The sequence below is a fragment of the Canis lupus genome, chromosome 36 (assembly GCF_011100685.1).
Source record: "Canis lupus familiaris isolate Mischka breed German Shepherd chromosome 36, alternate assembly UU_Cfam_GSD_1.0, whole genome shotgun sequence".
NCBI classification, from domain to species: domain Eukaryota; kingdom Metazoa; phylum Chordata; class Mammalia; order Carnivora; family Canidae; genus Canis; species Canis lupus.
In genome coordinates this window covers 14,344,671-14,372,278 of record NC_049257.1, presented here as the reverse complement: position 1 = coordinate 14,372,278, position 27,608 = coordinate 14,344,671, and the positions used below count along the sequence as shown (strand labels likewise).

Below are 27,608 nucleotides of genomic sequence, written 5' to 3'. Positions count from 1 at the left end.
TTCACATCATTTTCTGTCTTACCCTTATCCCATGACCTTGATATGGAAACAAATTTGTGAGTAGTTTTCTGAAGCCTATAAGCCTATTTCAGATTATTCCCTCTGGAAATTTTGTGCACCAACTGTGATTTGTAATTCAAGGAGGAATCTGTTTTGTATAAAAGACATAGTATAACTTAGGCGACTTACACAAAAAGATCACAGAAGAGGCTAGTATGGTTTTATGTTTAAAAAGATTATAGTTCTCTTAACCATAGGAAACAAACTGAGGGTTGCTGGGGGAGGTGGGGATGGGGTAACTGGGTGATGGGCATTAAGGAAGGCATATAATGTAATGAGCACTGAGTGTTATATACAACAGATGAATCACTGGACTCTACCTCTGAAACTAATAATACACTATATATTAATTAATTGAATGTAAATGAAAAAAAGAATAAAACATTACATAAAAAAAGAATAAAACCCATTGGACTATTCAGAACCTAAAAAAATATAGTTAAAAACACAGTAGTATTGTAAACCCAAATTTTAATTATAAAATAATTTTCACCTATGTTTCTTCATTTAGTTCTCTCAATATTCTGAGATAGGTTTCAGATTAGGAAACAGGCATAGTGAAGTTAAATCATCCATGAAAGGCCTCCTTCCTGCACAAATCCCAACCCTTAACATCTAATGCTTTCCTGGCTTGTCATATATGATCAGTTGCTCTACTGCAATTTCATTCATTATGATTTGTGAAAGACAAGGGTTATCATCCAAAAACCAAGAAATCAGGTGAAAAATTAATTTGTTTTGAATTGTTGGCCATCCTGTGGCACAACAGAACAAATTTTGGTGTGTCGCTTGGATCATGGTACATTTGGAAATGAGAGAAAGATGGGGAATAGGTCTTATATAGATGGTACTTCTCAAACTTTCATGCACAAATGGAGCACCTGGGGAGCTTGTTAAAGTGCAGGTTTTGCATTCATATATTTGGAGTGGGACCTGAGCTTCTACATTTCTAACAAGCTCCCATTGTGTGCTATCCATTCACCTCCTCTGGGCTACCTGAGTTTATTTTAGGTTAAACATTAGGAGCAGAAAAGTAAGAATTGTATATTCTAGGATAGAGGAATAAATGAACAGTTATACCAACAATTCTTTAGAGATTGTTAATGTAATAATAATGTTCTATAACAATATAGCAGAGTACCAATGAAAATAGAGATAGCAACTAATATTATACTGTACTTGCACATATGTTATTTAATGGATTTTTTTATAGCAAACTATGAGATAAATATAGTCCCAATTTTTATGGTGCATATATTAAAGCTCAGAGAACCTGCCAAAGATCCTAAAGCAAGAAAATTGTAGAAATAATAATTATTCAATTCTGGGTCTTCTTTTCCAAATCTCGTTTTTTCAGTTCATCATGACCCTTTACTATTAGTTATTTCAAAACAATTCGAATAATTTAACAATAAGTCATGGTCAATTTTTATTTAGATTTAAAATGTAATTAATATTTTTTGTCATGTCTTTGTATGGGTGTGTTTTGGCTATTAGTTTTATTCTTTGTATTTTCTGTTGCTTTGGATCATCAGTTTGTCGTGAGGCCATTGCTGAGATTATTTGGCATTGAATGCTGATTAGAGTCCACAGGCCCTTGTATAGGATTGTTTACTATTTGCCATCAATTATATTAAGCAGGAGTTGAGATAGATTCTTTTGAAATAAGCATCGCTTATGGTATAATAGAGTGGATGTTTGACATAATGAGTCCTTTTCTGGTTTATTTTAGCTCCTCCTTCTTGCAAGGTGAACCAATTCCTGTGTCATGGTGAAGGTCAATGCATCCCTAACTCCTGGGAATGTGATGGTGAACGGGACTGTGAGGATGGCTCTGATGAACATCAGCATTGTCGTAAGTGTTTATAGAGGAGTTTTGTTTTGGCCTCCTGGACACCTAAAATCTCATTTGTTACAAATGCAATAACAATGGGATGGTTCTTTATAAATGCTGAGTTGGAACTTAAACAACAGGGGAACCTATGCTGGCAGTCTCACTCAGAATTAGATGATATTGAGAGTCTGAATGTGCTCTGAAGAATTGTAAATATACCCCAGCTATTTGGAAATAAGATCGGTTCCCAGTATTTAATTAAGATTGTGTTACACTCAAAGAAACAAAACATTTATTGGTATCTATCGATGGGGTCTTTATTTGTGTGGTTGGCAATTGGATGGGTCCTTTTGCTCCTGCAGTGCACTATGCAGACCCTCTACCCCTTCTGCCTCAGAATTAGTAAACTATCTTCTTTCTGATTAAGTGAAAATGGAGCTAGTAATTAGATGTGGGAAGTGTTGTTGTTGCTCCAGTGACTGCTGGCACAGCCTGCATAGAATGAGTTGCAACAGGAAGGAAAATGGTAGCAATCAGGGGCACCTTGCCAGCTGCTGCATACCTGAGGGGATTCAGGACAGTAACCTGGAAGAAACTCTTAAATTATAATTTATTTGGGATCAAACTGGAAAAGGGTTTTTAGTGGGCTTAAATAATTTTAGAAGAGAGAATAATCTTGGCTAAATATAAGATGGCAGCATATGAGAGATATGCCATCTGTATCATTCTTTTGCTTCATCCATTAGGGATATTTGTATAATTTAAAATTATTCCTGTATTGATGAGGATGTTTTTGGCTGCAAAAAACGAAAAACGCAACTCAAAAAAGGCAAGCAAAAGGGAACTTTATTATCTTACACAATAAGAAGCCTAAATGTAATGTTCCAGGGTTGATTAATTCCCAGTTCAGTAACAAACGTCACCCAATTTTCTCCCACTTTTCTGCTCTCCCATCTTAAGCATGTTGGCTTTTTGCTATTGCTCGAAAGCTGTAGAAGTCCTGGATTTCATATCCCTATAAGTCTAATTTCAACATCTAGAAGAGAGAAGATAATATCCTTCCCTTGTGTTTTTTTTTATGACACCACCACCACCACCAAAAAACAACCCCCCTCCAATAAAAAAATCGAAGACCTTTTAGAAGTCTAAGTTGGACTGAGGTGGAAATTGGAGAGAAGATATCAGACTGTGAGGAACCACTTCAGCTTCTTAACCCCAATTGTCTTATAGAAGAGTCTAGCTCTGATCACAGTGTGGCGTTCACCTTTAAGCCTCCCATATATACATTCTGTTTCATTAAATGCACATCCCACAAATCATCACTTTGTGTTAATTTTAAGATGTCAGCCAAGATCCTGTTGGCATTTTTACAGTCATTGTCCACAGAAATCAAAGAAGAAACAGATGTTTTTGATGACTACTTCATGTGAGAAGTTGTTTAGTCATTGTTTGACTAGCAGTGGAGATGCCACAGCCTACAGTAGGTCCTGGATACATTTATAAAAGCTTGGCATTTACCCCAGGACTTTTGAGTCCAGCATTAAAAAAAAATTTTTTTTTACTTATTTATTCATGAGAGACACAGAGAGAAAGAGGCAGAGACATGGGCAGAGGGAGGAGGAGAAACCGGCTCCATGCAGGGAGCCCTATGTGGGACTTGATCCGGACTTTGGGATCATGCCTTGAACCAAAGGCAGATGCTGAACCCCTGAGCCACCCAGGTATCCCTTGAGTATAACATTGAGAGCAAACTCTTTTCATTTGGGCCAATGGTGTTTTGAGGAAGAGAATAGAAATTCTAAAATACCCATGACTTCAACTTTGGTTTAAACCTAAAATGAAGACTGTATGATTAAACAACCTGTTAGGGCTTGTCAGTGTTGGTCATGGGGTCTTCCCACAAAGGGATGGTGATATTTGGGACAAAGTGATTAAGGGGAAACTAGTGAACTATGTAGGGTTGTGGAGGGTAGTGGTGGTGATAAATGACAATCTAGGAGAAGGCATGGACAGGAGCAATTCAAGGCCAGACAGGGGCATGGCACATCAGATGAGGTGTGTTAGGATGTGAGGTGGAGTGGCAAAGGGGGACGACCAGATCTGAAAGAGGGAGATGACGGGGTGATAGTTCAGAATTTCAGAAGGAAGGAACTAAAAGTGCCAGGTATAGTAGGGCAGGAAAAAATTTTTTGTAGGAAATCTGTCTGGACCAATACTATTTTCTGGGTAACCCCTCAAAGGTATTAGGGGAAGGAAGGGAAGACCTGTAGACAGTGAGTACTCAGAACAGGATGGGGCTGGATTGCGAATCCCTGGAGAGCAGTGACTATGCTTTATTTTGCTGGCTTGTAATTTTGTCTAGTAGATAGTAAAGTCTTGATACATGGGTACTGGATGAATTAATGAATGATGAGTTAGTTAGTTATCTTAGTTATCTTTTGGCTTGAGATATATCATTTTGGTTCCATTTTCCACACAAAGTAGGAAGAAAGCTGAGCTGAAGATTGTGATACAATGTAGTGCAGGACCCTTTGCTAATAATAATAAATTACAGAGGGGATGCAAACTCCTAAGGACAACTGCTTAGGAAAAGAGACTGGAGAAAACTTTATAGCAGTAATATATAAGCAATGTTACATGACATTTTAAATGACTATGGATTTCTTCATAAGGTAATTCTTGCATTTTTAATGACACAAAATTTGTTATTAGACCTCCTTTAGCTACCGAATATGCCACCATTATATTTACTAAGGTTGCCAGAGAACTCCTGATTGTCAAGTAGAGTGGACTCTTTTCCTTTCTCATCATTGGATGGACTTTTCTATTGCAGTTGACTCTGGCAATCACTCCTCCTTCCAGACGCTACTGCCTTGGCTGCCATGACTACTCACTGACCTGATTCTTTTCTGAACTTCTTTGATCATTCCATTTTGTTTTCCCCTTCTGCCCAGCCTGTGAGTATGGCTGTTGCTCAGAGCCCTGCACTTAGCAACTCCTCTTATTACTCTACACTTTTCCAGGATAATTTCAACCAACTTTATGATATTTCAGTAACCCTGGATAGGCTAATACCCAAATCTACACTTATGACCCAGATTTCTTGCTCATACTTCAGTCTTGTAGATTCAACTGCCTGTTGGAGATCTCCAGGATGCCTCAAATTCAAGATGTTCCAAGTGGAGTTAATAATCTCCCCTGAACTTATTTTTCCTTCTATAATTGCTGGTCTACATGAATCATCTTTTCATAGAAATAAAATTAACTCACTATAAGGTACTAACAGAAAATATAATGTCAGTCTCAAGCTATTAGAAATAGGCAGATTGAGGCCATTTTCTTTGTTAATCTAGAATGTTATGAAATTTATTTCACAACGAAGGCCTTCTATTAGAGGAAATATAATGATGGCTGTAAGTGACATTAAAGATGTAATCAGTTAGCATGGAAAGGGTATCATAGTCCCTTTGGCACTCAAGCTAGAAATTTGGGATTATTCTTGATTCTTCTGCCCACATTTAGTCACCAACCGTGTCCTAACACCTCTAAAGTACACCTCTTTCCCATTTATGTCATTACTGCTAGCATCTCCTATCTGGGTGACTTCAACAGTTTCTGGATTGGTCTCCCTGCCTCTACTTCTGTGTCTTCTCTGATTCTCCCTGATGCTGATACCAGAAAGCTTTAACTAAAACCCGAAAACCCTTTGGTGTATATCACCTTAAGAAGAAAGCTCCAACTCCTTAATTGCATTTTTTAAAAAGATTTTATTTATTTATTTTCATGAGAGACAACGAGAGAGAGAGAGAGAGAGAGAGGCAGAGACACAGGATCACACTCTGGGCTGAAGGCAGTGCTAAACCGCTGAGCCACCCGGGCTGCCCCTTAACAGTGGTTTATAGTGGCTTCTAAGATGCGGCTGGTGCTTATTTTTCCATGTCTATCACTTGTCATTCCTGCCTTGAAATTTCAATGTGGGGTCCACAGCAGTGCTTGTAGTTCCCTTGGGCATATCATGCCAAATCCCTCTTTGACCTCTGTGCATGCTACCTGAGTGTATGTTGCTAGACAGTCCTTTCCTTTTGACCTAACGTATCCACTTCTCCTATAAGACCCAGATGGGGTGCTAGCTCCTCCTCTTCTTCTTCTTCTCCTCTTCTTCTTCTCCTTCTTCTTCTTCTTCTTCTTCTTCTTCTTCTTCTTCTTCTTCTTCTTCTTCTTCTTCTTCTTCTTCTTCTTCCTTTTTTAAAGATTTTACTTATTTATTCATGAGAGAGAGAGAAAGAGAGAGAGAGAGAGATTGAGGCAGAGACACAGGCAGAGGAAGAAGCAGACTCCATGCAGGGAACCCGACATGGGACCCGATCCCAGGACCCCAGGATCACACCCTGGGCTGAAGGCAGGTGCTAAACTGCTGAGCTATCCAGGGATTCCCCAGGGGTGCTGGCTCTTAAAGGAAGCTGTCTCTGTTCACAGTCTTACCTCAGAGTGAATTAGGCATCCCTCCTTGATGCTTCTATAATTCCTTGTGGGCCTACTATTCACTTTCATCATTGTTTTCTAATTAATTCTTGAAGTATTTCCTAGAAAACCATGAGTTCCTTGAGGGTGGGGACTGTTCCTCATTCATCACTATGTTCCCATTGTTGGTATACTTTGTGGCATGGACTAGGCCCTCAGTAGTGTAACTAGTGAAAAAGTTAGCATCAGACTGGTTGATGGATCCATATAATTTGAATTTATCATTTCTCTATTTGAATGAGCTTTTAATTGCTTCCTCATAAACCCTTTTGAAATCTTAAGCACAAAATATAGAATTGCTTTGGGCTTCAGATTAGGAAGAAAGCCAAGATACTTAAAATAATATTGGCACTTGATTTTGTTTTTCTTCCTATTTTGCTTGAGAATACTCATGACTTGCCTTTTTGGGAATAAAAAAAGTTCTTTAATTTTATGTGGAAATTGGCAATATATACTTAAGTAAATTATAGGGGAATTTAATGAGAAAGTATTAACCTTTTTAGCCTTACTCAGATAAAATTGTGTCTGCTTTGGGCAGAATTCAGACATTTAAGTGATTTCTAGACAAGTTCTGTTCTAATTTTATTAATATAAGGTACTGGGAGAAAATAGGAAATCATACTGTCAAAGTGTCAGAAGTAGACTGACTGGAAAAATCTTGTTTGCTATTCAAGAATTACATAACACATTCATAATGAAATAATTTTACTAGAAAGAAGTAACAAGATGACATGAAAGGTTATAATCAATTAAGCATGGAAAAGAGTGGTAATTATGGATAGTTTTTAATGTCTTACTTATCATGTGGTAACCTTTATATGTTTGAATCTTCAAGTGTCAACTCTAAAGCTGCGATTGATTACCCATTTGTCTTTTCAAAAGGTTTTTCTTAAGTGTAGGTGTATGGCACAATGCTTAAGAGAGATGAAATTTCATCAGAAAACCAAATTTTGCTGAACCTAAGTATCTTTACTATATAGAAGTCTAGGAAACTATGCAAATTCAGGGGAAAACTTTTTTCTTCCATTTGATGATATAATTTTTTTCAGTGGATCACATTTTCCCCGTTCCTCAAATGCTTCTCTTTTTATGTGGACAATTGAAAAATCCCATGATAGTTCCTGCCCCTAGGCTTATAGAATAGCTTTCACATGATGCTTGCAGCATCAATTCCTTTGATTTGATCTGTTTTATCCAGAGGCAAATTTGATAAACTACGGATGCATTGCTTTTACCTACTGTAATCAACATAGGATAAAAACAAGGTAGTTTAAATTGTTTATAAAACTGACACACGTTCAATATAGAAAGTCATATAGTATTGAAAAATCTAAAGAAAAAATCACCCGTTTTTTTAATCACTCAGAAATAACTACTGTTATAACCCTTTGGCATACATATATCCTCATCTTTAAACAAGTATTATTTCAAGAGGGGGACCTTACTGATCTCTCGCTACTACCTATATCTGCAAAATTTTGATTTCATTCATCCTTTTTACCATATAGATTTCAATCTATATTGTATTCTCAACACATGTTGATAATATAATTGTCTACACTAACATGCTTGAGTGTTGTTATGATTCTTTGAGCATTTTTAAAAGATTTTATTAGGGGAGAGACAGGAGAGCAAGCATGTGCACACCTGAGTGGGGGGCTGTTGGGGGTCGGGGGAAGAGGCAGAGGGAGAGGAAGAGAAGCAGACTCCCCACTAAGTGTGGAGCCTGGTAGCAGGACTCAATCTCAAGGGCCTGAGATCATGACCTGGCAGAAACCAAGAGTTAGATGCTCCCCTACTGAGCCACCCAGGTGCCCTGATTCTGTGAGCATTTTGATAGTATCCTGATGATAATACCTTTGCTTTTGCATTGTGAGGTGTCTACCTTGGTGTAGCTGGATAACCTACTTTCTGAGCCTATGAGCTCTATGTTCAATATACTCTCTTGCCTTTGCTTTCAAATTTCCTCGCTCATCTTTGGTAAATGTCAATGGATTGGTCTGTCATTGGCAGTAATTATAAAGTAATATCTTTTTCCCCTTCACAGCTGGGAGAACATGCTCAAGCCAACAGATTACATGCTCTGATGGTGAATGTATACCAAACGAATACAGGTGTGACCGCGTCAGAGACTGCTCAGATGGAACTGATGAGAAAGACTGCCGTGAGTCCCTTTCAGTCTTTGCAATGTATTTGCTTTCACCTTTGTCCCTTTGGCATTTTAATCAATTTTTTAGATTTGTTTTAGATTTGTTGAGGGACCCATTTGTTGATGGGTAATCAATCATAGCAATATGCCTCTTGCTATTGAAATTTCATGGCAAATTCTTTTATGGATTAGAGGTGATATTCTGATATGAGACTATTTTTAGTAGGACTTTTTAAGTTTTTAAGTATGTCCCCCACTTACATTTCTGTATTTTTTTTTGAAGTAGGGGACCTTTTTTTTTTTTAAGAGTTTATTTATTTATTTATTCATGAGAAACACACAGAGAGAGGCAGAGACATAGGCAGAGGGAGAAGCAGGCTCCCTGCAGGGAACCTGATGTGGCACTCAATCCCAGAACGTTGGGATCATGACCTGAGCCGAAGGCAGACACTCCAACACTGAGCCACTCAGGTGCCCCTGAAGTAAGGCTTTAAACAGTAACGTAGAATCTTGAAAGGTCATTGAATACATTGAATACAAAATCCATTTTGGTCAATTTTGGGTTTTATTGAATTATGATGGTAAGTTTCTAGTCAAATGTCTCATTAATTTTTCTGCTCTTATGGACTCAATATTTTCCAGTTTGGAAAAGGGTTACATTTTGAAAATGGCTTTCTCCAATGGCAGATCAGTTCCTTGTAACTGATTACCAGAAGATAAGGCATAGAAATAATAGTATTCTATATTAATATATTACCCTAACCAGAATAAGAGAGTGCAATCATGGTGCATCGTGTACTTCTTACAAATAAGTAAGGAGTAATCTGCCTCTCTTGAGGTTTATATGCAATTGTTAGATTACAAGAATATAGGAATTATTCTACTGTGTCAGTCCTGTGGTCCATCTGTGTCTTTATCTTCAGGCATACCCAGTTTCTCTTAAAAGCCCTTGTAAGCATATCATTTATGTTTTTATTCAGAACTTCCTTGAATTTTTATGCTTTTTTTCCCCCTTGAATTTCTTGATAGACTGCATTTCATAAGTTTACTATGAGCTGAGTAAAGTTACTTTCTTATTTTTGTTCTTAAATTATGCTACAAACTTTAGGGAGTTGGTTTTGTAAAATTTTTTTCTTGTTTTCCTTCATTTTTATAAGGAGTTGTTTTAATATTCCAGTATTCCAATAGTCAGTGGATAGATTTTGTGTACCTTAGAAAACTTGCTAGAACACTTGACCATACACTTCTTGGTTATCATATCTCCAACTGACATTTAAGTTTTAGTCTATTCCTGTGGGACACCTCCTTCATTGTTTGATCATTTTGATTTAATTTAGTTATCTGGACTATTCTAAATTTCTTCCTTTGGTTCAAATGGTATATCTTATGCTTCTTGATGAGTGAACCATCTTCTGTATATTTTGGTACATTTCCCGATATGGTACTATATGCCTTGGGTGGGAGCTAACATGAATTGGTTATGAGCAAATTATTCCTATTTCACTGTATCGTTCAAATTGTACTCTTCGTGGAAGAAATACTTGTATATGTGAAAAGGAGAGATCTGGGTCTAAACAGGTCCAGATTCATGTTGCATCGACACCATCACACAGTGCATTTTATTTTTTAAAGATTTTATTTATTTATTTGAAAGAGAGAATGGACGTGCGAGTGGTGGGAGAGGCAGAGAGAAAGGGAGAGGAAGAAGCAGACTCCTCACTGAACAGGAAGCCCAATATGGGGCTCCATGATCCGCAACTAGGATCAACTAGGATTTTTCCCTCATGACCTGAGCTGAAGGCAGCCACTTAACCAACTGAGTTACCCAGGTGCCCCAACACAGTGCATTTTAAAAAAACACCTCTACTTCTCCAATGCTTTCTTTCCTTGGGTATATTTTTCTTTGAGAGGATGCTATGCTATTTGTCTTTGTATCTCCATTTCCTAGCAGAATTGCTGGTATAGTTGTGTTGTCGTATAATTTCCAACCCAACTTAAATGTTCCCTTGGAAAGAGATTATGTTGCTTCTAATTTGGGTCTCTTTTCACTTGGAAGTTTAGACTTAGTACTGGCAATTATACAGATGGTAGTGTCTGTCTGCATGCCACAAAATAGCAAGTCTATGAGTCAAGGTCTCTTAGTACTTTGTAAAGCAAATAATAGGTCCTTCATTGTGGCAAGAGAAGAAAATATTTTTGATTAATACTAGTGATGGGTCATTTATTTTATAGTATTTTGTAAACTACTAAGTGTTATATATATTTTGGTTGTTATTCTTAATTAGGCTCCTCAATGAGAATAGGGCAGGTTGTAGTATACTCTCATAAATAAAGAAACTGAGACTGCAAAGAGTAGAGTGGCTTGTTCAAGGTTGTACAATATGTGGCAGTGCTAGGGCTAAATCCATCTTCTAGTTCCAAGTCTGTTGATTGCTTTTCATGAAGGACTTTATTTACAGAAGGAGAAAGTCCTACCTTGTGCAAATTTAAGAGAGAACTAGAGGCTGTGCCACCAGCCAACAGTCTGTTGTTTTTATCCCTAATTTACAAGTGGATAAAAATGAGTGCTTTATTGGAAATGCAATGGGAATGAGGGAAATGCTACTTTAGGGAAAATAAAAGGCAGCTGAAACAGACTGTTTGGATTTATTCCATGTGAACACCCTGCAGCCAACTCTAAAGTCACCAGTACAACTGCCTCACGACTTTGCCAATAGACCTTCCGGAAAAAAGCTGGCAGGGTACGAGCATGCAAGCCACTGTTACAGAAGGGAATGAAGGAAAGGAAGTGAGTGAGCTTTATAAAATATCTGAGCCAGAATTTTTAATCAAGCTTTTATTTTTTTTTTATTTTTTATTTTTTTTAAGTACAAGGAATAGGTGAAATAAGGATTTGTTAGGGAAAGAGAGCCAGATTTATATGATAGTTAATTGCTTATAGAAGGGAATGAAGGAAAGGAAGTGAGTGAGCTTTATAAAATACCTGAGCCAGAATTTTTAACCAGCTTTTATTTTTTTTATTTTTTATTATTTTTTAAGTACAAGGAATAGGTGAAATAAGGATTTGTTAGGGAAAGAGAGCCAGATTTATATGATAGTTAATTGCTCCTAGAATCATACAAGTCATGAATTCTTCAGGGTTCATGGCTCTAAGATGAATCTGACACACGTAAATGGGTTTTATAATGAAGTATTCTTTCCTATTTCTCTTTGCTTTGTTTATTTATTACCATGTGCTATTTATGGAGGAGTATATAAAAAATCCAAATAAGGAAATTAAGAATCTTCATATTTCTTTATGCTTTGATCTCCTGGCCACAGCCAGATTTGTACAAGAAAGAAATGAATGGCCTGGATCAAAGTCTTTAGAAAGTGCTAATATAGAGAGACAGATTGGCCTCATTTTGTTTTCGCTCTTTGTTTGGAACACTTGTGGAAAGTGGGAAAGGGAACTGCCATTTGCTGGGCACTGATCACTATCTTATGCAATTTTTACATTCACACCACAAGGTGGATGTGATAACTATCTCCTCTTTATGGAAATTATAAAGATTGTCAAGAATCAAGTGTGGAGGAGTACAACTCCTTTGTACTCATCACTCAAATTATCAGTTACCAACTCATAGTTAATTTTGTCTTACCTATAGCTCTTTATTCTTCTACCCATTATTTTGAAGCACTTCTCAGAAGCCATATTATTTTTTTAAAGATTTTATTCATTTATCCATGAGACGCACACACACACGCACACACACACACACAGAAAGAGAGAGAGAGAGAGAGAGAGAGAGAGAGGCAAAGACACAGGCAGAGGGAGAAGCAGGCTCCATGCAGGGAGCCTGATGCAGGGATGCAGGACTCGATCCCGGGTCTCCAGGATCAGGCCCTGGATTGAAGGTGGCACTAAACCGCTGAGCCACCTGGGGTGCCCAGAAGTCATATAATTTTATCTTTAAATGATTCAGTAATTGTGTCTAAAATATAAGGACTAAAAGCTAGCATAACATAACAATATCATGACCATACCTAAAAGTTAACAACTGTTCTTTAAAATAATCAGTTCTTAAAATTATCCCAATGACTTATTATCTTTTTACAGTGTCCTTTAAATCAAAGTCCAAATAAAATTTATACATTGGAGTTAGTTACTGTCTTTTGATTTGAAAATTTTCCTTCCATTTCTGTTTTTTCCCGTTGCAATGTATTTCTTGGAAAAAACCAAATGACTTGACTTTGAGTTTCCCAGAGTCTGGGTATTGATCATTGATCATTGCGTCCTCTGATGTCCTTTAACATGTTCATCTGTCCCTTATATCTTTTGGAAATTGGTTGCCAGATCTAGAGCAAGTTTTCTCAACCTTGGTACAGATGACAACCTTGGTACAGTTAATTTTTTATTGAAGTGAGCGGTCTTATGCATTGTAGAATGTCTAACAGTATCCCTGGCCCGTATCCACTAGAAACCAGCAGCACTTCCCATTTGTGACAACCAAAAATGTCTCCAGACAATGCTAAGGGCCCTTTGGGAGCAAAATCTTCCTTCTCTGGGACACCTGGGTGGCTCAGTGGTTGAGCATCTGCCTTCAGCTTAGGGTGTGATCCTGGGACCCTGGAATCGAGTCCCCCATCGGGCTCCCTGTGGGGAGTCTGCTTCTGCCTCTGCTTATGTCTCTGCCTCTCTCTGTGTGTCTTTAATGAATAAATAAATCAAATCTTAAAAAAAATATTTCTTCTCTGCTCTAGTTAAGAATAACATTAGTCTAGAGCCTTGAGAGATTCAAGGACGTGTGTGTATGTGTACGCGTGTGCGGAGGGGCAACAATACTTTGAATGTAAAAGTATATATTTCCATTGGGAGGCACACAATGTCTAACTGTAGGCCATTGATGATTGTTGGTGAGATCCATTTAATCATAGAGATACTTAGCTATTTTATTTTATTTTATTTATTTATTATTTTTATTTTTTTTATTAAAAATTTTTTTTTTATTTATGATAGTCACACAGAGAGAGAGAGAGAGAGAGAGGCAGAGACACAGGCAGAGAGAGAAGCAGGCTCCATGCACCGGGAGCCCGACGTGGGATTCGATCCCGGGTCTCCAGGATCGCGCCCTGGGCCAAAGGCAGGCGCCAAACCGCTGCGCCACCCAGGGATCCCGATACTTAGCTATTTTAAATGTCATTTCAGATATATAGTAACTGTTTACTAGTTGTTTTATTTAAACTGGAATGTTACAACATGATAAAGGATTAAGCAAGTATTGCCCAGAAATCATTTTTGTGAAGCATCACACTTTATTCTATTTCTCTAGTCATGATGCATGGGAATCATTACTTGTGGACAAACACAGGATCAGCCTATGAGTGTGACTCTTATTTTTCTATTTCTCAGAAATAAGGTTGTCTATAGGAAGGAGTCTAAGTATGTTAGGTACCTAGAAACCACTTAAATATAGTAATGATGTTGGAAAAGCTCCAAAGAAGGACTTAATTCTTTTCCCCAAATATTTGAAAGGATCAGGAAATTTGACCCTGTAGTTCATAGTCCTGCCTGTCAGATTAGGCTGCTAGGTTATGGTTCCTACCCTTTCAAGCTTCTAAGATCAAGACATTGAGCTCCAACATAGAGCACCTTGTGTCTATTCCAGGCATTCCTTTTACAAAACAAGGAAGAGTGTGTAAGTGGCAGGGGGAAGGGAGGGAGGAGAATGAGTGAGATGGTGAGGAGGGAAAGCACTCCCACTAAAAAGATTATCCTTGAGATAAATTGTGTGTAGTATGAAAGCTTATTGTGTTTGGTCTTTTTGTCTGCTGTGTTCCTATATGCATAAGGTATTTTTGATTATTCTCCTGTTTGAGAAGTATTTCTGGATATGTGTGTGTGTATATGTGTGTGTGTGCATATATATTATAAAAAGCTGTGAAACAGATCAAAGTTCATTTTCCCCAAGTTATTTTATTCTTCAGTCTGGCCATCTATAAAATGGCACCTGTTATTAAATAGCTTGTCAATTTTTTTCCCCCAAGGAACAAGAGATTCAAAACTGCAGTCCATTTTACTTCTAATGGGATTAGCATCAAGGAAAAGCCGCTCATGCAGAGTTAAGATAAACATCAGAACATTGCAGCAATTATGGGTCATTCAGTTAATATATTGGAATGACTTTTGGTTGTTCAAAAATAGTACAGTTTTTCCCAGTTAGGTGAAGAGATTATTTTGCTTTTATCAAGTACCATATTAGAGCGATTTGGGTGTGAATAAAACTATTGCTAATTATCACTGGTTTGCAGTCCTTCTCTTTTGATACTTAGGAATGCCAAAGAAAGGGTAAATAAAATCCCTGTTACAATGAGGGCTTTCTTGCTCGTAATCAGCAGCATTTGGTCTGCCTGCAACTGGGGCTGCTTTGTCCATGAAGTTTTATTTCTATTGACTTTCTGTTCTTTAGAATTCAAACATTTTCCTTTCTATATCTAATGGTTGAAACTCCAGCTGGGAAAGGAGGGGAAAAAGAGATTGATTCAAGTCTCTCTGTGGACTGTGATGGCTCATAAAGTACATGCTTTTCCTCAAACTCAGTTGCACATTTATGCTGCCCAGTAAACCTTGTTCCTACTGTCCTCTCTGTACTCCGGGGAAGAAAACAGAAACAGAGAGATTGACCCCATCTTATCTATCATATCACTTCCCCTGCACACCTTTTTAGTGTTCTTACAGTTGAGATAGAATTCAGAGCCCTGAGAAACCTTCGGGAAATAAAAATTTCTTGTTTCAATCATTGTCATACAAGCACATTGTATTTAGTCAAAGACCCTGAGACCCTTCTCAGCTGTTGCCCAGTTTCTTTGCCTTCTTGCATAACAAAGTTACATAGAGTTGTCTTTAATATCCCTGCCTCCATTTACTCTCCTTTTTTTTTTTAAAGATTTTATTTATTTATTCATGAGAGACGCAGAAAGGTAGAGACACAGGCAGAGGGAGAAGCATGCTTCCCATGGGGAGCCCGATGTGGGACTCAATCCCAGGACCCCAAAATCATGACCTGAGCTAAAGGCAGACACTCAACCACTGAGTCACCCAGGTGTCCCTCTCTTTTTTCTTTCTTGACCTCACTGAAAACTGCCCTTCCCTGCCAGTCTCCTGAAAGTGCTCTTGTGCTCTTGTCATTGCCACCAATGACCTTCTTTTAACGAGTCTTGGTGGTTCCTGTTCAATCACCACCTTATCAGAGACCTGCTCCCCCCTGCCCCCCTGCATCACTCCTATCATTCTGCCCCGCTGTATTTTGTATTTCCCTAACACTTTTCTCCATAGGACACTTACTTTAATGTCTGTCCTTCCACTCTTCCGAAGAAAACTTAAATTCCATGAGAGCAGGGATTTTGTGAAGTTTGTTACTTCTCTAGTACCTCGTACTCCTATAGTTGTACACTAATTTATTTGTTAAGTAAAACATTTTTAAAAAGCTGTGGGAGAGACACCTGGCTCAGTGATTGAGCATCTACCTTCGGCTCACATAGTGATCCCGGGGTCCTGGGATCAAGTCCCATGTCGGGCTCCCTGCATGGAGCCTGCTTCTCCCTCTGCCTGTGTCTCTGCCTCTCTCTCTGTGTCTCTGATCAATAACAAAAAATAAATAAATAAAACAAAACAAAAACAGCTGTGGGAATTTCTACTTCACCTGTAATTTTATCTCTTTATCCAGTTCTTGGCAAAGTATTGAGGAAGATAGACTTCAATAAATATAGGTTGGATAGAATGAAATTCTGACGAAAAAGGAAATTAGCACTCTGTAGAATAACTGGCTTTTAGCATAATGGCATTCATCCAGCAATGATTGGTTGATGAGTCCTCAGTTATCTGGAGCCAGGTTCCCAGAGGACACCTGAGCCACACCATTTCTAGTTATGGTTTGAAAGTGGCCACTCTTATGATTCTGTGGTGTAGGTAGTTTCTTCATTTAAAATTTGCCTGTTTGTTCTGCCCAGATGAGTCACCGGGGACAGCCGTAAGGAAGAAATAGGTGCAGTGTACCCTGAATGAAAACCCATAACTCCATAACTCCTTTGTAGAGCCAGTACCACTAAATCTGATGCACATTATAAACTTTTGTTCACCCAAGAGAAACCATCTTACTTCTTTGCTCTAGCCCTTGGAGCATCTGATACACAATTTTCCATCTTGCTGCTTAGTCACTCCTACATTGGGGCTCATGTGAGACTTTTATTAATTTTTAAGAATTTAGAACTTCATCAGTCTTTATTTCCTTTGCAGATTTGGGTGGTAGTTCTGTGGTTGGGAAGAAAGGCGTACTGTAGATCCAAAATCTTTGCAGTGGGCCTCTCAGGCACATTTCCAATTTAGGTGTAAGATCAGGTCACCATGGATGGAGACCAGATAGGGATTTGGGGCTTACCACCCAGTAGTTCAAAGAGAACAGGGTAAGGAAAACTAGATAACTTAATGTGTTTCCCTTTTTGGCTTCAGTTTCTTGAAAGCTGCTTAGCTTACACTTGTTAGTCCAGTTCTACTAGCCCTTGAGATGACTGTCTTTGCTTTCTTTTCGATGCTGAATTGCTATTTCCATTTTATAATCTTCCTTTTATTGAACAAGCCATTTGAAATTATTTTTGAAAAGAGGCAGAAAATGCTTTTCCCTTATTCTCTTGTATAGTATTGTACCTCCTTGGTGCTAGTCCATGATGACTAGGGACTTGAATTTGACTGGAGTGGGGGTGGGGGGTAGAGTGGATCCTCTGCTATTTTGTGGTCTGTTTTTTGTTGTTTTTTTGGTACTGATTCTCTTGTTTGTTCTGGTATACTCCTGGAATGCTTGGTTTCCCAGCATAGAGTTTTCTGGAATTCCTAGATCATACCAGATTGAAGTCTTTAGTAGAATATGTCATAAATCTAGAGTTGGCTTCACTTCTTCAGACTCCCAAAAATGGAATGGGAAACTGCATAGAAGGGAAACCTTGGTTTTTCTCATAGGTTATTTCTCTTCCTTTTTAAGAGTTTCCATTTCCTTTCATTCAATTTCATTTTGTTTCTGTAATTTTTTGCTTCTTCCTACTACTTACTCTGAAGCCTGTAAGCACTAACTCCATCTATTGTAGTGCTAGGGACATGCATTGTGGAACCAGATTGCCTGGATTTGAATTCTACTTCTCCAATTTACTGGTCGTATGACCTTTTTCAAATTACTTAGCCTCAGAAAGACACATATATAAAATCCTTAAAATGAGTAATAGTATCTACCTCATAGGGTTATAAAGAGGGATTGAGTTCATACACACTGAGTACTTAGACAAGTTTCTGGTACATGGTTTGCAATATATGTTATTGATGACTGTACTAGTCATTGTTTATTTAATTTTGTGAGTAGTACGTACAACTAAGTGCTGATGGCCAAACTGGTAAACTTTTTCTGACAAATCATTGGATTTGATTGGATTAGCCTTCCTTTGACTCAGAGTAACTTAAAAGGATAACGCTAGGACCTTGAAAGGTCTCAGGTATCTTGGGCAGGACTTTAATCAGTAATTTCTTGTCTTCCTTTAAATCTTAGCTTAAGTTTCATAATCTACCTTTAAGATGCCTCTTTCTTTGTAGTCAGTTTGTCTTCTTTTTCTATGTGCCTTTTTGGCTCTTTTGCCAAATTCTGAGAATAGAATGTATTTATAGCCTTCCTGTCAAGGTAATAAAGAGTAGTGTTAATATTTGTATCTTGCTGTGCTGTGAATGATTTCCATTCTGGGAGGTTGAGGTCCACGAGATTTTCAAGCCACTTCATCCTTGATTATCTAAATAAAAGTATGGCATAGAACGTTCTTGCTCCAAATAAAGTCCTTAGCAGAGAAAATATTTTAAAAATCTTCAAAGCACCAATCTTATATGTATATTTGGGGGACGTTCCCAATTCTGAGGGAACAAACATGTACATTTGGAATGTGGAGAAAGTAAGGAAGGGATTGAGGATGTGGTGTGAGCAAGTGTGTTCTTGAATTTTTGGGTTAGATAAACTTTAGAGCTCTGGGCTAATTAATAGTTACTTGTCAATCTTTCCATTAAGACAGAAGTTAGAAGGGTGAGTCCTTCTGTTTTTTTTTTTTTTTTTTTTTTTTTTGGTGTGTATTATCTATTCTTATACTTTTTCTTTACTTAAAATCTTGCAGGACATTTCACCTACATAATGGATTTGTTGTATGGAAAAAAGTTTACCAGGTTAGACTCTGACCTGCTTAGCAAATAAACCGTAAAAGATTTTAGATATCTCCCAATCCCAAAGTATTGTGACTTCCAATTTCCTGGGATAGATCGAAACTCATTAACATTTTTGATAATAGAAATCTTTAAGGGCAGTAGAATCTGTTCATTTTTTATTTTGCTCATGATGAACAATTTGGAACCGTTTCCTCTGTGTGGTTCTCCAAGGGTTCCCTTTGGAGATTTCCAAATATTTTCAGTATTTAGTGGATAGAGTCCGGTTGCTCCTTGGATTCTTTCCTGTGGGGAGATACCTCAGTTAACTATGCACGGAAGAGACCAGAAGCCTTGTAGGATTTGAGGCGGGTCCTTGCTGATTGAGAAGAGATTCTTTATCAGCATGGATGGAGACAAGAAAGCTGTTTGTTCCTCATTCTGAGTGTCTAACTGCTGACCTCTGACCATAACAATACTCTCCCTGAAGACATCAAGCTGGCCTTGTTGTTTTTGGAGGGAATGAGGCATGTCAGTAAACTATGAGCCCTGCCAGTGGATACTGTTGTGGTTCTTTCCTTCTCAATTTTATGGCATTGGCTTTCAAAAACCAGGATGGGGAGGACAAGTGATCCGCTCAGTGTATATTTGTCCCAGATCCTTCATATCTGCCATAATCACCCTAAGTGAGGTAGTCACCATCCAAGCTCAAATAAATTTTCCTCCAAACAGATATCTTATCTACTGCAAAGACAGGGTTTTCTGAGATCTCTCTCTTGCTTGCTGCTGCTCTTGAAAGGCTAGACAACATACTGACTGTAGGAGCTATTTGGCTCATGCGGGAGGTGAATTGCTGGCAGACTCAACTGGCCTCTTGCATCTCTCAAAGTGAGAATTAATAAACAGAGTTGTGTGACACTTTGAAGGTAAATTTATAATGCATACTATCTCAGTGATGAAAAGACAGCGATAACCCTAAGCATTAGCTGATTCATGGACTTTTAAAAAATAAAAATTCAGAAAAAATTAAAATCTGAATCAGCTATTTTAAAAGGCCTTCCGTTTTAATATATGATTGGCCAAACATAACTGGAAATTTAGGTATTTAAAGTCACTTATAGTCCAGTTTTGAACCTTAGAGATGAAAGTATACTATACAAAAAATGGAAAGGTATCATTTGAGAGTCCATCTTTTATTAAAGTGAACTGTTAAGACAGGGTATGTTTAATATAGTTTCAGCACAGAATTTTATGCACTGCTCCTGCTTGGAGGAGACTTTGTGACTATCTAAGGAATTTTCTGTCCATGTCTATAAAACCTCAAAGTAGGTTCTTCAATGCAAAATTGAGCCTCAAAGTGGGACTCCACTGTCTAGTCTTTGAGATCTTATCTAAGATATACTTTTTCCTTAGTTAAAAAGGAATTTGAAGATTATTATCTTGTTATGAGACTTGTTATGAGACTGATCTTTCTGAAAAAACAAAAAAACAAAAAAAAACAAAAACCCACAAATCAGACCAAGGTATCAATTTATGAAAAGGAAGATAATAAACACCATAAAAGACAGAAATTCAAAATATTTTTGGAAGCTCTTAAACAAAAAAGTTCATCTGTGACAAGTTAATAGCAATACCTAGCATTTCTTGAGTATCCTGAGTAGTGATCCAGTCTCTGCACTAACGGTTGGGGATTCTAAAATGGGTAAGACAGGATCCTAGATCTTAGAGGATGGGGGAAACAACCAACCACATAAGGACATAAGGAGTGAAACCTTTGGGGATCATGAAAGACACGCATTTCAAGTCTGGGTGCACACAGGGGAGCGACCCACAGCCCGTTATTCCTGCAGGGGCATCCTGATTTTTCCACTGCAGCCTGGAGAACCAGAGTTAAGCATCTGATTGACAGCATATGTGTATAACATGGTAACAGTTGTCTGTGCTTGTAGAGCACATTATGCTTTTCATAGTGCTTTGGTAGAAATGGTCTTTTGAGGTCCCTCTATCCTGTGAAGTGAATTATCCAAATGAAGGGATAATGAAGTGGTAACCAAGAGGGTTAGCAGCTTGAGTAAGAGTAAATAGCTACTGAGTGGTGCCCTAGGTCCCAGCCCTCCTGACTTTTCTCTAGCCCTCTAGTGAAAGATACAGTGCTTCATTTCTCAAAGCACTTGTGGTACACTGGCTTCCTGGGCTGTTATCTGCATTACGTAAAAGAAGGTTCCATTTTGTTTGTTTTTTTTTTTTTTTTTTTTTGAAGGTTCCATTTTGAAATAAATTAAATTCCTTCTTATTCTTCAGTTTTGAGCTCAGAGGTCACTTCTTTAGGGGAGACTTCCCTAAGCTCCAGACTTCCCCTACAATATATTCCCACAGAACTCTGTCTTTTCCACATTAGCATACAACCCAGTTTGTGATTTACAGAAGAGACCTGGTCAATATATGCTCAGCATTTAATGTCTAGCATGTAGCGGTCACTTAAGAAGTGTTTGCAGAGGGAATGTCTTAATTTAAGATTTGTGTGCTATTTCCATTCTTTTAGACTACCCAACGTGTGAACAGCTTACTTGTGCCAATGGAGCCTGCTATAACAGCAGTCAGAAATGTGATGGGAAAGTTGACTGCAGAGACTTCTCTGATGAAAACAATTGCAGTAAGTAATGTGTACAAGACGTGCGGTGGTATGCTGAGGCTCATTTATACTGGCCGATTACACAATCTCTTCTTGAATATGTGTTCAGTGAATCCATGTTGGTAGCTTAAAGTCAGCCACGGTGGGAGTATTTGCACCATGGAAATTGGCAAACACTACAAGTCAGGGCCTTTTTGTTCCTGGAGAATTGGTTGTTAAACATTTACCAGCATGCTGCTGCATAATAAAAAATCTCTTTTCAAACTTGAGACAGAATCTTCTTGTGAAATTAAATGGCTACAGTGGAACTGAGCTTCCCTTTCTGCTTTCCCTTGTTACCCTTGTGTCGCAGCTAAGGTCTGTTCACACCACGAGTTCCAGTGTGACAGCGGGGTGTGCATCCCTCGTGCCTACGTCTGCGACCATTACCTCGATTGCGAAGACGGCAGTGATGAACTTTCTTGCAGTACGGTGATTTCCTTTTGCTGGGTCAGGTTGCTAGGAGTGTTGTTGTCTTTGTTCTCTTTCTGTTTGTTTGTTTGTTTGTGTTTTTACGAATGCACCACGCTTTTCAAACAAAAGGGTCACTATGTCTGATGGCAGATGGAGCCAGAATATCATTTAGAGCCCATGGCATAAGCTTCAGTAGCGTAGCTAGACCTGGGCTCATTTATCTTCCAAGGATCTGTGTAGAGTTGAAGGATTGCTGATGGACAGTGTGCATTTTTTCTCTTAGGCTACAAGGGTGTGGGGTGAATTATGTCACTTGGCTCTCAAATTACCCATACTTCAGCAATGGTTTTGATAACTTTGATAGGAGAATGAGAGAAGGACTTTGAAGAGAGGGAAGTTCCCTAAGAGCAGTGGTCCTAGCTCTCCTCGTTACTTTGAAATTCTTAACCACATTGAAATTGCAAGGATAGGAAAGTTGCAGTGTGGTGCAGATGGCTTTCATTCCCTCTGCTTCTTAACTCTGACCCTACTTTTTTTTTCCCCATGTGTCACTGCCTGCAATGCAAACCACCTCTCATTGTTGCCAACTCTGGACTCATTTTATTGGAATATGTAGTCTGAAGTCTCTGTGAGAGAGTTTTACTAGTTTCATAAAATTAGTTGGCACCTTTCTGTAGTTATTTATTTACCAGAATGTTATGATTTGTCACAACACCTGTTTTGACTGGTTGGCACCTACCCCTTGTTAAATATTTTCAATATTCACTATTCAATATTCACTAACCTTTTAGGAGTCATACATGATTTCCCTCTTGGCTCATGGGTTTATTTCAGAGACTGTATTAAACAGTATGTGACAACATGGAATGGGTGACTCAGAATTATCTGGTCCTGGAGAGCAGTCTCAGTGCTTGTGACAAAGTCTGGGCACAGTGGACATCGCTATGCCTGTAGCACCTTTATCAATCTGCATTCTTAGCTCTGTGTCAGCCTACAGCACACTGCCTTCTGCCTTGTTTGTAATCTTGAGAAATGTAGACTGGCACCTGAGTTCATTTCCTTGACCCAAAGCTGCTGTAATGTTTTCTTCCTTTTTTCCCCTTCTTTTTCTATCTCTTCCTCCTTTTCTTTCCGGTATTTTTTTTTTTTTTTTTTTTTTTTGTCAAGATACTTGGCAGAAGTTTAAGCAGTGAGGTGAACTCTTTGATTTTTCCCAAATGATTTGTGTCTTTGGAGTGCAGCTGTTGTTTCCTTCCAGCCTATGAGACCTGCAGAGGCAACCAGTTCACTTGTGCCAGCGGCTACTGCATTAGTCAAAATATGGTCTGTGATGGAGAGAATGACTGTCAAGATAATGGAGATGAAAATGGATGTGGTAAGAGGAGAACAGAGTCTGACTGTTTTTCCAGCACTTGTATTCTTACTTCTCTGGTTAGAAACTATCTGTGTGACAAGCAAGTCTCAGGATTGGCTGTGATTTAAGTAACTTAGTAGGTGGGGAAGAAGGAGAGACTCCACTAGCTTTTCTTGAAAAGACAATGAATTCACATTATAATTTATAATTATAATCTCTTCCCTCTTATCATTAAAGCAAAATAGATGAGGCAGTCTGTCCCCCTTCTATAACATGCTGACTTTTTCCTTTGGAGACTGCTTATTTTAACTAGGTATATTTGTATAAAAGAAATACAACATGTTGTATTTGGGGAAGGAAGGAAAAGAGAGGGAAATGTGATTTTCCTTGACCTTATAACCTTTAAAAATGACTTTGCACCTTGGTAACAGTTCAGTTTTTTGTTCTCAAATTCAGATTTTTAACCATATGAGTCACAGACATCCCCTGGTAGAAGAGAGGCCACCTGGGGAATACGTGAGAAAGCACTACGGAGTGGTAGTTGCAGGAAAGGCTACTACCCAGAGAATTGTTTCAAGATTCTTTGAGAGGGAAATTCCAATGATATTCACCGCCTTCACAAGGTGTACCTCCAGTAGTTCAGAAGTTACTAACACCCACACCATAAAGCAAGTATCATAAGAGTGATGCACGGGGAAGATCCTTTGGTTTTGGTGTTCCAAGAAGTAGTCTTCCTACAGTTTAGTCATAGGTTTTCTTACACTGTTGACATTCCACTAAAGAGAAAAAAATCAAAAAGAAGAGAACTCAAATAATTCCATTTGCCACTTCTTAGAATCCCAATAAAAGACCAGTAGTCGAGTTAGAAATTACTAGTTTAGGCACTTGTCGACTTCTTTTGCCCACTGATGTATATTCTCTCTTACTTATGGATTAAAAAGAGCTGGCTCCACCTCTAATGTGGCCTGTGACTCTTTTATTCCTCCCCCTGCAGAAAGCAGTACACACCGTATTCATGAATGTTACCCAGGTGAATGGGCTTGTCCAGAGTCTGGAAAATGCATCCCAATTGCAAATGTTTGTGATGGGACTTTAGATTGTCCAGAAGGAGAAGACGAAAACAATAGCACCAAAGGGCGATATTGTGGTGAGTATGGAAATTTATGTGGGTAGCTTTCAGATAAAGATGTTTCTGGTTTTCTGTAATAGATAAATCCCCAAATACAGAGAGTATCATTATTTACATAACTATCCTAAGACTTCCTGGCTGAAACAAACAAACATTTAATATTCCTCATAGTTCTGTGGGTTGGCTAGGAAGTTCTTGGGGCCTAGAGCAGCTCACTCACATGTCGAGGATGTTGCAATAAAAGCTCAGGCTAGTATCTTTCCTTGTGGTAATAGAAAAGGTGAACCCTACCATGCAAGCTCTTTTAAACTTTTCTTAGGTCATGTTTGCTGAATGTGTTATTGGCCAAAACAAATAATTTGTCCAAGCCCAGATTCAAAATATATGTGGTGTTTTTTCCTTACCCAGGCAGAATTATTTTAATGGCAATTTTGGTGATTCTAAAGGTGTTCTGGAGAATTTATTCCCTGGCTTATACTTATGGAAAAGTCTTATTTGGCTATACTCAAAAAAAAGAAGCTTCTGGTCCCTGGAATACATCTTGAATTATTAGTTTTCTAACCCCCCACCACCCCCCGTGGCTGTAGAATATCCCCCCCCACCATTACTCCATCAGTTGTGTGGATAATTAATGGTCCTGTAAGGGAATACAATTTATACCTTTTATTTTGACAATAGTGTACTCTATAAATTATCTAGTAGTAATTTAGAAGTCGCCATGGTTAACATGTTGAATATTATTCTCAATCAGTCACTTGAGAATTCTTGACTTTTTCTATTATGTAGAAAAAAAGACTCATGACCTGATTTTTCTGTAAATGACACTTACGATGATGTATACTTGCACATAGTTATAACTTTAAAAGGAGTTATTTTTTAAAAATATGAATTGAACTTTTATTGCATAATATTGTAGTAAAGCTTGAATGCTAGTAATTTCTGTGCCTCTGCTACATGTTTACTTAGTTTTTAGGTTCATTAAAAGAAACGTTTACTTTATAGTACCCAGTCTTGCCCAGAGGTCACAATTCACTTAACAAAGTGTTTTTCTCTGTTTAGATGTGAATTTGTGTTCTGTATTGAGCTGTGAGTACCAGTGCCACATGTCACCCAGTGGAGGGATGTGTTATTGTCCACCAGGTTTTATCGTTGACCAAAATAATACCCACAACTGTGTCGGTAAGTGACAGATGGGAGTGTCCAGTGTTTCGTCACAGTGCTGCGGCATCAATGGCTTCTATGATCTCCAACATCAAGGTGTTTGTGCTTGTGGGTAGGCGTGGTGATCTTTATAACCAAGAGTAACACAGTCTCCATAGTAAACCTGGACAATGTGAAGTTTTAACTTGGAGAAACTTTTTGAGGTGCACAAGACAAAAGCGTGGTTCTTCTGAGTGAATTGACTAGCTACGTGGATACCGGTCTACAGCCTGATGAAGGAAGAAGTCTTTGGAAGCAGGGTTGGCATGGCCATATTGGTTGTATTAATACATCTCTGTGGTTGGTAAACAGCTGCTGCCTGAACCTATCAAGTACCCTTGCCTGCTCCTTTGGCCTCTTCTCCAGGAAACTCCAATCTCCTCAGGACCCAGCAACAAGAGTGGTCACTTAACAGCAGTGAATCATCAGCTCGCTGCTATGCTGACGACAGTGGCCAGTCAGTACCCATGCCATGCTGGTGGTTAATTTAATTGATTTTCACCTCTTCTTGAAGCTTCTTGAAGCTTTGTTCAAGAACAAATGCTATCATTTCCCTTCATTTGGCTGGCATTAAACTAGATGCTGGTGCACCAAATATTTCTTGCATCTCTCTTATATGAATTAAAGAAGGATTTCTCCCTCTAGGAAAGTTCTGATTCTGATGTGAGCTAGCTTTGCATCCTTCTGTGATGAGGATGGGGGTCTCATGATGGGAGAATTACTATGGCCAAGTATCAGTTTTTAATTTTTTTAGGATTTGAACAATGGATTTTTAATACTCTGATTTCTTTTCCTTCTTTCTAACTTTTTTTAAAGGTGGGGGAGGGACAGCAAGAGAGAATCTGAAGCAGGCTTCATGTCCAGGGCAAGCATGGGGCTTGCTCTTACGACCCTGAGATCATGACCTGAGCCAAAGTCAAAAGTCGGACACTTACCCAACTGAGTCACCCAGGTGCCCCTCCTTCTTTCTGATTTTTGATATGTAAACAATAAACCTTTTACAGAAAGTGTCCAAAGGGGTTTAAAAAAAAAAAGGGGGGGGTTCCTGAGTGGCTCAGTTGGTTCAGCGTCTGCCTTTGGCTCAGGTCGTGATCCCAAGGTCCTGGGATTGAGCCCAGCGTCAGGCTCCCTTCTCAGTGGGGAGTCTGCTTCTCCCTTTCCTTCTCACCCCTTCTCTCACTCACTCTCTCACTCAAATAAATAAATAAAATCTTTAAAAAAATCTTTCTTTTAATTGGTATTGGTAAAAAGGCACCTGGAAGGCAACTGTATAATCATTATTCATTAAACTTAAATTTGGTAGGGGTGCCTGTCGTGGTGTAGTTTGGTAAGTGGTGGACTCTTGGTTTCAGCTCAGGTCATGATCTCTGGGTCATGGGATCAAACCCCAAGTATCTGGCTCCATGCTCAGTGTGGAGTCTACTTGAAATTCTCTCTCTCCCCCCACCCCTGCTTGTGCTTTCTCTTTCTAAAATCAATCAATCTTAAAAAAAAAAATAAGTTTGGTAGCCATCTATGGATTTCCAAAAGATAGATGATTCAGATCTTCCCAAGATATTTGTGTTCTTTTTATAGTTCTTAGAAATAGGAGATTCTTGGGAACCTGGGTGCCTCTGCTTTTGGCTTAGTTCATGATCCTGGGATTCTGTTGGCCTCCCTGCTTGGCGGGGTCTGTTTCTCCCTCTACTCCTCCTCCTGGTTGTGCACTCTTTCTCTCTCTGTCTCTCTCTCCCTCCTCTCTCTCAAATAAATAAATGAAATCTTTAAAAAAAATATAAGATTCTTCAGGGCTTTCTTTCTGAATAAAAACAGACATAGCATACATAAATACTTTTACAAAAGTGCTCCTCCTGAAGTAATTTCCAAATATAATATAATTTTGTCAACAATACTGAATTTGGATAAACCTGATGAACATATTCAGTCTTTAGTCTCAGCTTGTGATTATACTTTATGAAATATGATTGATCTTAATAACTACTCACAGCCAGAAAAAAATTAATGCCACAAATTAACTTCGGTTTACACATTTGGAACTTTTGAGGAAGTCTATTCCCCAGGATTTTTGAGAACCA

General features: G+C 38.4%; 1 protein-coding gene across 1 annotated transcript in view; it reads left to right on the top strand.

The window, feature by feature from the left end:
- Nucleotides 1-27,608, top strand: part of LRP2 (LDL receptor related protein 2) — a 196,572-nt gene that overhangs the window by 36,480 nt on the left and 132,484 nt on the right. Inside the window, exons 3-9 of the mRNA XM_038584752.1 lie at nt 1,793-1,915; nt 8,463-8,579; nt 21,308-21,418; nt 21,750-21,863; nt 23,109-23,225; nt 24,199-24,351; nt 25,393-25,512. Coding sequence (XP_038440680.1) covers nt 1,793-1,915; nt 8,463-8,579; nt 21,308-21,418; nt 21,750-21,863; nt 23,109-23,225; nt 24,199-24,351; nt 25,393-25,512 — 855 coding nt within the window. The remainder of the gene's footprint in view (nt 1-1,792; nt 1,916-8,462; nt 8,580-21,307; nt 21,419-21,749; nt 21,864-23,108; nt 23,226-24,198; nt 24,352-25,392; nt 25,513-27,608) is intronic.